This window comes from Telmatherina bonti (assembly GCF_933228915.1).
Source record: "Telmatherina bonti genome assembly, chromosome: 1".
NCBI classification, from domain to species: domain Eukaryota; kingdom Metazoa; phylum Chordata; class Actinopteri; order Atheriniformes; family Telmatherinidae; genus Telmatherina; species Telmatherina bonti.
Window position 1 is genome coordinate 19,926,888 of NC_136619.1, and position 12,923 is coordinate 19,939,810.

At 37.4% G+C, this 12,923-nt stretch overlaps 1 protein-coding gene across 1 annotated transcript in view; it reads left to right on the top strand.

The window, feature by feature from the left end:
- ush2a (Usher syndrome 2A (autosomal recessive, mild)) overlaps positions 1-12,923 on the top strand; it is a gene marked incomplete at both ends in the record, with an annotated part of 245,943 nt that overhangs the window by 21,921 nt on the left and 211,099 nt on the right. Inside the window, 4 exon segments of the mRNA XM_079260418.1 lie at positions 5,628-5,763; positions 10,153-10,216; positions 10,987-11,088; positions 11,282-11,471. Of these exon segments, the coding sequence (XP_079116544.1) occupies positions 5,628-5,763; positions 10,153-10,216; positions 10,987-11,088; positions 11,282-11,471 (492 nt within the window).

Genomic DNA, 12,923 nt, shown 5'->3' on the forward strand with positions numbered 1-12,923 from the left:
TAGGACACAGTCTTTTGTTTTCCAGATTAGAGACATCTTCCTTGTAATCAGTTCATAAAAAAATAATAAAGTAAATAAAAAAAAAAATAATAATAATAAAGTGCTATTTTTGTAACTGATAATTAGAAAATAATAAAATGATATCACATGAATAATTTTAGATGATGCCGGATTGGATCATTGACTGTATTTCACTTTAAAAACAGCTACAAATTGAACATGTCTAATTCCACAAAAAGTTTTCCTCTTTTGAGACATGTTTACTGTGATGAATATTTTTTGTCTTACTTTTGATATTACTGTTATTGTGCATGTTATATTTAAGGCCATAATCCAAATTTAACTGGAATGGTTTTTGTTCATTTTTTGTGAAATAATTTTACTCCCAAATGAAGTGTTTGGCTTACCAACCTTTAAAACTGTTACATTTCATACCATCAAGGTGTTCTGTCATGTCTTCAGAGTGGGAAAGTGTGGGTGACAATCAGATCAAGTTCATGGTAAATTACCCAAGTCTTCAGGAAGTGTTATTGCAGCCCACGGACACCTAATTCCTCTCCTCACCTATCCTTGTGGTTAGCTATTAGTTGTTAGTCTACCTAGCTTATATAAAGACAGTCCCACATTTAACCAGGGCAAAGAAAAGGTCAACAACAAGAAGTAGGTTGTTTTACACTACCAGTCATCAAAAACTCTTTTAATTTTAATGAATGGATGTGTCAAAACTTTTAACTTGTGCTGTATTTAACAATTAAGAATTATATCATGATGTAATCAAGATAATTCAATATTCTAAAATTGACATTTTTAACCTGGAAGTTACACAAGACAGCTTTTTTTCTTTGATAAAAATCAACAACAACTTTTTATTACATTAGAACAATTTAGATTCCTTTCCTTGATTTTTTTTACCCCCTCTTACTTCTCTGGCTCACATGTACAAAGTGAGATTGGAAGAAACACTGTTGTCCACACTGTGTACTGAGCCATGGCTTGGCAGGAGTGTGAAAATCGAGAAGAGCTTTAGTCAAAATGCCAGTCTACAGATCACTAAAAGCTTTCCACTCAGGGTTTCTCTGGGCTTTTAGAGAGGCTTAGGTGGTACTGTTGCCAGTGAGTGAGTTTTGCACAGTAAAAGGCTGCTTGAAACTCCCAATGAGCGCAACAACAACAAAAAAAAACTTTAAGCATCAAAGTGAACGAAAATGATTTAACAAAATAAAACAAATAACAATTAAACTTCATCCCAATAAAACAATTCAAAGATGTTGTGCTGCATTTTTACTTGATACATTTTCTGTAGTGTTTCCTGTTGGTGATATGAAAGCTGATTAGTTTTGTAATGATTTGCTTAACTATCAGTGCCGTAGTGTTTAAGAAAAGGTATACATGGATACTAATCAATGCCAAAAATGAAGTTTCACTTATTTGTAACAAAATTAATAACAGCTTTGTCTTCACTTGTTTTAGCTGACAGGTATTACACAGCTCGCTGCTGACTGACATAATCCCTGGACACAGTATCCTATTTATCCAGTTCAAATATTTCCAGTAAATCTCAACCTAAATATTAATATAAAGTCAAATGTGTATGATGGAAAAAGATTAACAGTCCAAGATTCATTGTTTAATAGGAAACAAGTTAGCAGGATGAAATCCCTTGCAAAGCTGCTTTCTTCCAAGCTCAGAGGGAACAATATCTGATATGAATGTCAGCTATCAGGTTTTCCCTGCTGGAAGAGACAAAAAAAAAACCCAAAAACAGGATTATAATCTCAGATCTTCGATAGTGTGAGAGAGGAAGTGATCTTTCAAGAGGAAAAAAAAGACCTTAAACCTGTGTAAATATTCAGTTAACCTACAGTTTAACTTTCTCTCCAAAAATGTTCTTTTTGATATAAAAACAGTAGAAGATGAAATGACATCCAGTCAGTAGGAAGACGATATTGTGTTTAGTCTGAATACAAGCCTAAAAACTTGCTATATTGTGACAGAATCCCGAGGTTAGCAACACTGCAAGTTACCGGCTGTCAAGGATTTATGTTGGAGAGTTGATCATATCTCCAGCTTTGGAGAAGTTTGGTAGATGGTAAAAACTGGTTCTCAAACTGACTGCTAATGCTAGTTGATGTTATGCTTCTGCTGTCTTGTTGTTAATGAACAAGTCATCTAAGAACAAAGGCACCGGCTTTTTCCATACCTGCATGGTGCATCTGTAGTAAAAAATGACATGCACTGCCCCGATTTAATGTGGCATTTTGTGCCCCAATTCTGATTCTCTGAAACAGTCCATGCATCTATCTCTTAGTAACGCAGAAGTGTCAAACAAATGAGTCTACATGCAACTAAACACAATATCTGATCCATGTTTGACTTTAGCCTACACAAGTATTGATTGTCTAGTTGTGGAGTCAAGGAGGAAAAAATCATCTGAAAGTGACGTATTCAATCTGTTTAAACAGCTTTATTCCCCTCAATGCTCTATTTTCAGGTGGAAGCATCAGCACTACTGCTGATAGTTAGTCTGAAGCTTTGGCTCTAAAACAATATTATATTTCAGCTTTTAAAGAAAATGTTTAACTTGAGGCAATCAGACCATGTAGTGGGAGTACTAAAGAAGCCATTAATTGCTGCTGAGACCACAGATAGTGCATTGTTGCAGCTGGCCCAGGTTTGAGGCCCGGCCTGTCTTATATTGCATGCTATCCCCTTTTCTCTCTTTGTGCCACCTTCCTGACATAGCACTTTGAAATATAAGCCTTTTAAACGCCGCCGCCCCACCCACCCCCCCCCCCCCCCCCTTTTTTTTTTTTTTTTAAAGAAAAACTCACACAACATAAAGTCATGTCACACATTTCAGTCATTTTCACATTATCATAGATTCATTTCTCTCAGTAAGCATTTTTCTTGTTACATTCTAAGCGAGGTGAGGGTTGTTTTGTGATGTTCGTAGTTGACTCTGAGCGGTGCTTCTTTAAATAAGTTGTGGCAAAAGAAACTTGGGAAAAATTCACCTTTAAAGTAAAGTGTGCAATTGGAAAATTATTTCTCTGACTATGTCGTTGGCTGCTTTTGTTAAAGATCCCCACATATTGACGTGTGTATGTATGAAATGTAGGTAGTTTGAAGTAGAAATTCATTTTCCAACTGAATTCCAAATGAGTTATCAACACCAAAGAATAGTTAAGTCTTTTTCCCTATCAAGCCTCTGGTTTTTTTTTCAGGTACTGGTAAACTCTAAATTTTGTCACATTAGCTTCAGAAACAAATAGTTATAGGAAAGGACGAGGTAAATAACAGGCAAAAGAAAAGGAAAACGGATGGGGGAAACTGCTTGTGAAAGTTAACAAAGGGGAGTTGGCTGTGTTTCAAAAGGGCACGTGGCGGCTAAAGAAGATGAAGCGCTTCAGGATTCATTTACATCAGGCCTGACAACTCCCTCACATCTCCCCAAGAGCCTCACAGCTCTGGCTCAAAGACTCCTAAAGAGGGCCCTTTTTCTATCTCTCTCTCTCTCTCTCTCTCTCTCTGTGTGCTCTGACTTTTTCTTTTTCTTCCTTCTGTCTCTTTTTCCTCTTTCCTTTTTCCACTCCCGCACTCTTGTGCTCTTATGCGTTTGCCAGTCTTCAATCAACCGTCATGAAAGTGTCTGTCTGGGCGTCTTAACTATCCTCTGAGAGGCAGACACTTGTCTGGGCCTGCCTTCATCCCCTAAAGGCGTTTTTGACTTGGACTTATTTCCTTCCTCACACCTTTTCAAACTCTCCTAAAGAGCTGACAAGTGAAAGCGACAGGGCAAGATAAACATGACTGGGAGAGACAAGAAGGGAGATGAGAGGAGGGAGTCGTCAAACTGAGGGAGAACAGAAAGTAAAAATGCCCGTACAGAATAGGGAGAAACAATAAATGAAAATGAGGCAAGGAAACTTAAAAAACAGAAGGAAAGATGAAGGAATCCAATGACATTGTGAGGAAGAGAGGACAAATGAAGGTGGTCCAGAGGAGGAAAGAGACGAGGAAGATGAAACAGAAATGGGGGATTCTAGTAAAACAGGGAGAGTCACATTTATCAGTGGTCCCACAGTGGGTTCCCCAAACACAGAATTTGGAGATTGCAGCAAAAGAAGAGAGTGGGACAGGGGACATTAAAGTTTTTTTCTGTGTGTGTGTGTGTGTGTGTGTATGGAGAAAGGGTGTCCTCCTTTTGGAATTTTTTTTCTTTTTTCACTTTTTGGCCTGGGTTTGATGTGAAGGGAACTGCTCCTGCTTTGACGGTATTGTCGGACGCACAGTTTTTAATATTCATGGAGCAGTTCAGGAAAGGAGACGGGGAAAGGAGTGGAGAGGAGATTTTTGGTCAAACAGAAAGCTAATTTGCAGCTGAGGCAGTTTAGCCTGAGGCTCTTTCTGCTACTGGGGAAATGAGCTGGAAGATTAGCCGAATGTATAATTCACACACATGTGGTAACACACACTGAAATGCACATGGAGTGCACATACGCTTTAGTAAAATGACGCACGCATGTAGACACAAAGAAGGTGCCACTTTCTGAGGAACTTGTGTGTTACAGTTGAAACCTGCTTTCAGGTATTTGCGGCTGCATTCTCACCATAGTTCACTTTCACATTGGTCATCTTTGCACCTCAAGCTTTGTACCACAGTTTGGTATTCAGTATAAATAATTTTAAACACAGTAGACACATTTACATGAATTTTAATTCTTTTTTAGTTCAGAATGAAAGTTAAATCTGCTTTAAAGACATAAAAAATGACCATGTAAACAGCAAATTCCAACTGAAAATGACAATTCTGAATTAAACTCAATTCCAAAGGCAAGTAACTAGTTTGTTCCTATTTTAAATCCAAATTGATTAATTCCTTTATCATGTAAACGTCCATTTGACCCCAAGTTAATTCCAGTTGTTCTACGAATGCAAGTTTCCTTCAATCCATGTGGTCTTCTGCCTCTTTTCTCCGGTACTCTATCGCCCTTCTCCTCCTCGGCTGCTGAAAAAAAGGAAGTAATTTTCTCGTGTCAAGCTGCTGCTTCAACATTATGATAAAAAATGAAGTAAAATGGTACTGATGTGGTCATCTATGACAGAAAAGAAAAGAAAAGAAAAGAAAAGAGCAGGTTTGTGCAGTTATTTACGGTATATTATGTACGTTACATCTGCCCCTTGTCCAATCAGAACCCTTCCCAATCCCCATTTCTAAAGTGGATGTAAGTAAAGGCGAATAAACACGTTTTCCATGTAAACTTTTATTTGGAATTATTATTTCCATGTAAACTCAAAAGAGAATAATTTAATTTGGAATTATTTATTTCTAAATAATTCATTCTGAATTAAAAATCATCCTGTAACTGTAGCCAGTCATTTAGTTTTCTTAAATCAAAGGTCACACTATGCTGAAAAGTAATTTTAAAAAAAAAAAAAACAAAAAAAAAAAACCAGCAGCCTTATTCACTTTTGTAAATAACACTTATATAGTATGGTCATATGTTTATGTTGTTTTTTTTTTTTTTTCTTGTTTGTTTTCACTCATATAGAATGTAGATGTTTATAGAATAAAGTTGTGTATGCATAGTCACTAAAAATATTCTTTTCACTGCTGGATTTTCTAGATCTATGAACGACGCGTTAGCCTTTTCCTGGATGGGCTTGAGGAGGATGGGACACCATTTGACACAAAACATCTGATCAATGCACTCTCTGATATCAGTGAGGATGGTGCCATGTGGGTGGGACTAAGCTCCAAAGGTAATCTGAAAAGCCTTTTGTAACACATTTAGTTAATATGAAGGTTAATTTCAGCTGTGCACCAAAGGAATCATCAGTAAATAAGTTAACTGCGTTTGAACATGTTTACAGCCATAAATAATTATATCCACTGTTGCCTCCTCAACAGGCGCCATCTGTTCTCCATTTTCTCACTTCCTCTGAGAGGAGAAAAATGACTTTAAAGTTGACCTCATCTGTAAATCATAATATGATGCCAGTGACTGGCTCACCTTTTATTTGGCTTCCGGCCTTTATCATGTTTCAACTGCAGGTACACATTTATGATTGATTAGTGGTGCCCATGAGCCATTCAAGTCAATACCAGAGAAATTGGGAGAAAAATGATATCCGCTGATCTCTTGAGTGATAAACGAGTGTTTTTCTTCCCATTTATCAGTCATTGATCTCTAGTTCACAGCAGGTAGCATCTGATCAGCTAAAGATCACATCAGACAAGGTGATCAATGCAAGTGATTGGCTTGGGGGAGTGAATGTGCTTTTGTGTGTTTGTATATGTGTGAGAGCTGGATGTTGTTGAACTGCAGGGCTGTGCCTGGAATTCTGAATATTTGATTGATTATGCAAATGTTTATCAGATGCATTGATTAACAACTATGTCTGTTTTTGGAGAGGAACACACTAACTGAAAACTGCAAGTACAACAAGAAGTTGTCAAGAGAGGAGTTTTGAATGCCTACCATACACATTATGTATGTGTATGGTAGGCAGACACATACATAATGATGTGTATGATGCGACTTGTTGAAGCAGAAATCCAAACTTCTGTAAATTTTTCGTGAAAAGGGAAAAGGCAGATGTTTCTACCTGTGTAGAGTGGCGTGCCTTGTGGCAGCTTTACTACATCAGGACTTGGGGACATGGTGCAGAAACATGGTGAATTGATGACTGAAAAATTGTATTAAACTATACAAGAAAATCTCAAGCTTTGGTAAGCTAGGGTGCTGTCAATAATAATCACCTGGGATCTCCTGTACCCTGTTCATCCCAGGGTACAGGAGGTTATGTTTTACCCAGCATTTATCTATTTGTTAGTGTTCAAGATAACTCAAAAAGTTAAAAACGGCTTTTCCTGAAATTTTCAGGAGTTATTGGAAATGTGAAAAGGAAAAACTGATTTAATTTTGGTGGTGAACCGGATCACCATTTGGATCCAGGAACTTTTTAAAGGCCTTAGCGTAGGTTTGCGCTCTCCACGTGCTTTTCTAGTATTATTTATAACCCAGTGAGATCAACAGCAGAAAGTTTTAAAAATAAGAAAGTTTATTTTTTTATATTCAGTAACCAATTTAGAGCCTATATTTTGTTTTAACACGCTAATGAATATGCTTCAGAAATGTAAGTTGATGAAAACAATTTTAACAATAAATAAGGAATAATGTAATAACCAATGGCAGTGATTGTTGGGATTACTGGGATAGACTCCAGCTTCCCGCCACCCTGAATTGGACTAAGTGGTTAAGAATATGGATGGAAGTAATTGTTGGAGGCTAGCAATTACTTGATTTTTGCAATGGCCACGTGAAAATATAAACGTTTGCTTGGAATTAGGTAAATCAAAAACTGTTTGTCTATAATTGTGGTGTAACTTAAACAGGCCACATTACCTAGTAATATTTTCAGAGTTACTTTAAAATCCCTTTAACTTTTTTTTTTTATTTTTTAACTTTTTACCCTTACAGACAACTAACTACTATTACATTTGCAGAACTTGAAATGAAACTACATTAAACTACCGTCAACATCAGGAAAAATAAGTACAAATAATGTAGGGTATTTTGAGGGCAATAACAACCCATTTACAATGTTCTTACATGGGCTTTTATTGCTATGAGTTCTAACAATGTAAAAACAAATGAACATAAACAGATGACAGAAATGATAAAAGCTTGAAAGAAGAGACACCTACACTGAAAGGAGAGAATTAAGGCTTATACCTTGCATCATCCCTGTAACAATAGGGAGAGTGCTTTACAGAGGAAGGCATAATCCCATTTCCACACACTGAAGAATTCCTGAGCCAAAGCCCTAAGGCTGCACAACCACACACTGATCTAACACACTTACATCCAATAATACTCCCTCATTCTGTCTCTGCTTTACATGCACATACTGCACTGTACAGCTATTCCAAAACACACACTGGTACTGTGGCTGGGCCAGATACACCAAAGTCTGTTTCAAGTACAAATGCACACACATGTACACACAGTCCTTTTCTAAAGTAAAGATAATTTTTGGAATACACATCGTAAAGCTTCTGACAAAAATACTTTCACAGACAAAGCTGGACATGGCAGGGCTTCTGTCGGTGCTTAGAGACGTTATCCATTCTCTAAGACTTAGTCAAACTAGACAGAAGTTGGTTGGACACCAAAAGACTTCAGCCCTCTTTGGACCAACGTCGTCATCGTTGTGTGGTTGCCTTTTATTCTACCCTGCATCATTGCATATGTATGGTTGTGCATGGAAATGTGCTCAAGGCTTGCTGTGTTTACTTGTTTGAGTCTGTCTTTAGCCTGCCATCTAGTATCACCATATGTGTCTGGACATTTTTCCCCATTAACTTTGTGATATTTTGGTAAAATCATGCTTGTATAAATGGCCTTTAAGAGTTAGCTAAGTGTAAGCATTTAGCTTTGTATAGATTCTTTTCTTTTGTTGCTATCCTCCTGATGTTTTATCTGGTCCAAAACAAACACACATACACAAATAATTTTTTTGAGTAGTTTTTGTTTAAGCAGATGATCTGGCTTTTTTCCATACATGTATTTTTTCAACCCTGATGGTATAGCCATACTCCAAAGTCATTATGCCATCATTAATCAAACTGAGTACTAAACCAGTAGGTTGAAAAGAATCACACATTGAATTGTTGCCACCACAGAGTCCAGATCTTAAACTCTACAACTTCTGAGGTGTTCTGAAGAAGACTATGCACTGCAGTCTGGTTCTCCCATCATCAGTACAACATCTGTGCAAAGTTAAAATAGATCTTTTGACATAGACTTATTGAAACAATGCCACAGTAAACTCATACTATATTTAAAGCTGAAGATGGTCCAAGGAAATATTAATGCATGACTTGTGTTTGGTTTTTTTGTATGTTTTGACTGTGTGGCTTATATCTGAGCAGGCCTGCAGTTAATAACAGTACTGCTTGACAAATTATTTGGTGTCACATTGTTTCAAAATTAGGATAGCAGGTTTTTTCAACATTACTTTCTGTCAAGGGAAAAAACATTTATATCTTAGCAGACTTATTATATTGGTCATTTTATATGACTGTTTCCAATATGTTCTTGATTATATTGTGATATTAGTTTGTACAATACCAGAAGTAATTTAAATAGAATATAATATATATAATATATGTTCATTCATTCATTCATTCATTCATTCATTTTCTATCTTTCTTAGTTTATTTAAGGGTCAGGTGAGGGGCAGGGTACATACACAAAGAGGGACACACAACCATTCACCCTCACATTAATTCCTAGGGAGAACTTAAAGTGATAATTTAGCCTTACATGCTAGTCTTTGCACAGTTGGAGACAGTCTGAGTACCCAAAAAGAACCCATGCATACACAGGGATGCATGGGTTTATGGAGAGAACCTTGTGGGTCCTCCTCATGATTGTCTGCTGTGTTTTCTTGAAAGCTGCTGTTTCATCCTGTTGCTACACATGTAGCAGCTGATTGTTCTCATTCTTTTTCTGTTTGTGGTTGTGTTCTGTAATTTATATATCTTTTTTTCTCTTTTTACTTTTGTACTCAAATTTCTTTTGTCCCCTCTGTCAAGCCCAGCATTAATATTCAGCTAAATTCTGTAAACAAAGTCACAATAAAAGTTCATTCAGAATTTTTAAGAGAAGTGTTATATCCATAAAGTTCCTGTAGGCAAAGCACATTTCTTCAGCACAGCAGGGCAGCCAGACTATCATACTGCTGGCAATGTTGGACATGACACGTTAAAAGAAAAAAAACAATAATGCCACACATACGCATTCATTTAAACTTCTGCACAACAGTAGAAAATTGTTATTTTCCATAGTACCTATTTTTTTCCCAGACAGGACAGTGTTGACCTTCCATCAAACAAACCCACGACTTGCCCTAACAATCCTTGCTGCTCTCTAGTGGAGACAAATGAGGACTGTGACAGATCCTGTTCACTTTTGTGTTGTGGATTTGGTCCTTGTAGACAGCTGGTGGCAGCCTCACTTGGCTTGTATCAAGAAACTGATAAGATAATCTACTAAATACTGTGAAATCCTCTCACTCACTGCTTTCAGTGCAAGCCCATTAACACATTAATGTTCTTTTTCCACTTTTCTTTCATCTCTCCAGGGTCCAATCAGTTCATTGGGCGGATGCAGGACTTTAGATTTTATCCTGCCACTTTGACCAGCCGGTGAGTTAAGCAGTGTGAGGGACAAGTTATTCAAAACTGTTGGGATATAAGAAAACAAACACTAACAAGGACTAAAGGAAATCAGGAAAGAAAAACAAAAACTATATACACGGTTGTTGTTGTTTTTTTTTTTTTAAAAATGGGAAACTAAGAGAAATAGATAGTGTATAGATTATGCAACACAAGAAGAGGAGTAGTAAGGAGTGATTAAGCAAAAGATGGTTAAAGGGACACAAAGGAAGGCTAATCGTTGCATCCATACTGCTTCCAGAGGATTTTCCTGACAATCTATACAAAGCAATTAGTGTTTTGCTTACCAGTGAAACACTGGATATGGTAAGGACTTGAAGCTTACATGTTGTCTCATCAGGACTGAGTTAAGGCCAAATCAAAAGGTCTTTTTATTTTTTCAAGTTATACCATTTGATTTGCTACTTGGCACTAAATGGTGAGTAAAAACAACAACAGCTGCTTTAAGATGTTATTTAAAAAATTGAAGTCATAATGTTGATATTTGGAACTCTTGTATCTTTGTTGCAGAACTTTCTTGTTTGTGTGTTTCTTTTATGATAATGAAACCATGAATGTTGACCTAAATGGAGTTTATTTAAAAAAAAAGCAAAAATTAATCTTAACTAGGCATGTTTTAGTTTGAACTGTATATGAAAGGTAGCTTTTTGTGAGTGTGTGTCCAGTTTAGGCTGTGTAAGAATATCCTCTGCATTAGTACTGTATTACTGTATGCTTTTCTTATTCTTGTGTTGATACAGAGAAATAGTTGAAGTGTACTCTGGAGTGCTGCCTGAGCTTCATGTCCAGTCTGAGTGTCGCTGTCCTCCCAGTCACCCAAGAGTACATCCCTTAATTGAGAGGTGCATTACCACAACTTTAGATGTACTCAACACGTTAAGCATTTCAATTCTCAGTCATTTCGAAAGTCATTTGCTTTATTTTAAATTATTAGTAGCAGCCAAATTGAGATGAAAGTCCTTGACTGAATCCACATTACATTTTATACTGGGCCAGTAGTACAGTTATGCATCTAAATAATGTCACTTCTAACAGGTACTGCATTCCTAATGCGGTTGAGGATACCACCAATGACAGGGTCTTAAGGCTGAACCTTAATGCTCATCCACTAAGCTACATCAATGATCAGGATATGGGCACCACATGGCTATCAGCAATCATGACTGCCCAAGAACTGGATGAAGGACTCACTATTACAGTGGATTTGGTTAATGGACAGTACCAGGTAAGATAAAAAATATCAATGTTTAAACAGGCAGAGATACTCGCTTTATTCTGTAGTAAGGGCAGACATGTCTAAAGACAGGGCAAAAATTAAGTATGGGGTTGTACAAATTCTAATTATTTTTTCATACAAGTGTGGCTGTTACAAACTCCGGCTCTGCTAAGGGAAGAGGGGCAGCAAAATTAACGACATAACAGTAATTGGGATAAACAAAAAATTTAATATTCAAACAACACACTGGCCACAAAACAACCTTGCTGGTTCACCAACCGGTCCCAAGAATTCCAAATGAGGGCACAGTTGGGTGTGTCCCTCGGAGGCAGCCTATTGCGGAGATGTGATGGCACAGCCGGGAACGTGCTGCAGAGCCAGCCAATCGTGGAGGTGTGATAGCACATCTTGTAGAAGTCTTGAGTCAGTCCTTGATTCTTTAAATACAAAAGAAGCTGAGGCTTCTTATGTATAACAGTGGCACAAGCAAATATGACCATTTTTAGTACCCTGTCCTTTGCCCAATGATTGCTGGCATAGGCTACAGCTTACTCGCGACTCTTAATTGAACCAAGCGAGTCCTAAGACACATACACAAATACCTGGAGCTTGAATGCATTGCAAGTTTGGTCTATGTATGGGAAACCCTGTTTCTTAAGGTCAGGATGTGGTGACTTAACTGACTGACTTCCTCAACTTTTATCAACAAGGCAGTTCATCTCTCACTTGTGAAATGTGAATGAGAGTGCATAAACTGGTATACTATATTCCTCATTCGCAGTTGATGCTGAAACTTATTAATTATGGTGTTTGTGTAACGTTTGATGGTTGAACGGTCAATTGTATCCTTTTCTGTTGAGTACATTTTGCATGTATCTTTTTGTCCCATTAAATCTCTTCAGTAAAAGAGACAAAGGTTGTAGAGGGAAATAGACAGAGAGCCAAAAAGAGGCCACGAGATTTGGGTGTTGTTGTCACTCGTGTTGTCAGAAGATTCTGTCCTCCCTTCTCTGACCTGTGTACTGTATGAGTGTGGGCAGAATTTTTGGAAGCTGTGCTGCTCATCTCAATTCCCCCGATATAAGACACTTTCTGAAGTTTGGGGAGTTTTTATGTGACAAGGTTTGTGCAGTAGTGGTGGCTTAATGCACTCCCTGCTGTGTAACTCAGCGTCCCAGCCCACACTGGAGTGCCAGATAACACAGAAAGCACACACCTACACACAAGTATGCCCATAGGTTATATGCGAAAGAAAACCACTCCTGTGAGATGGCTTTCCGTTCTTGATTAAAATGCTTAATTAGGGATAAATTCCTATATTATTCTATTATTTGATAAGTTTATGTTTTGAGGGATTTTTTCCCCAATTTGCACCTAAATTACTGTCAATGGAGGGTCAAATTTGATTATATATTTGGTGGTGTATGTAACTTTGAACCCATGTGCTTGACATTCCTTATT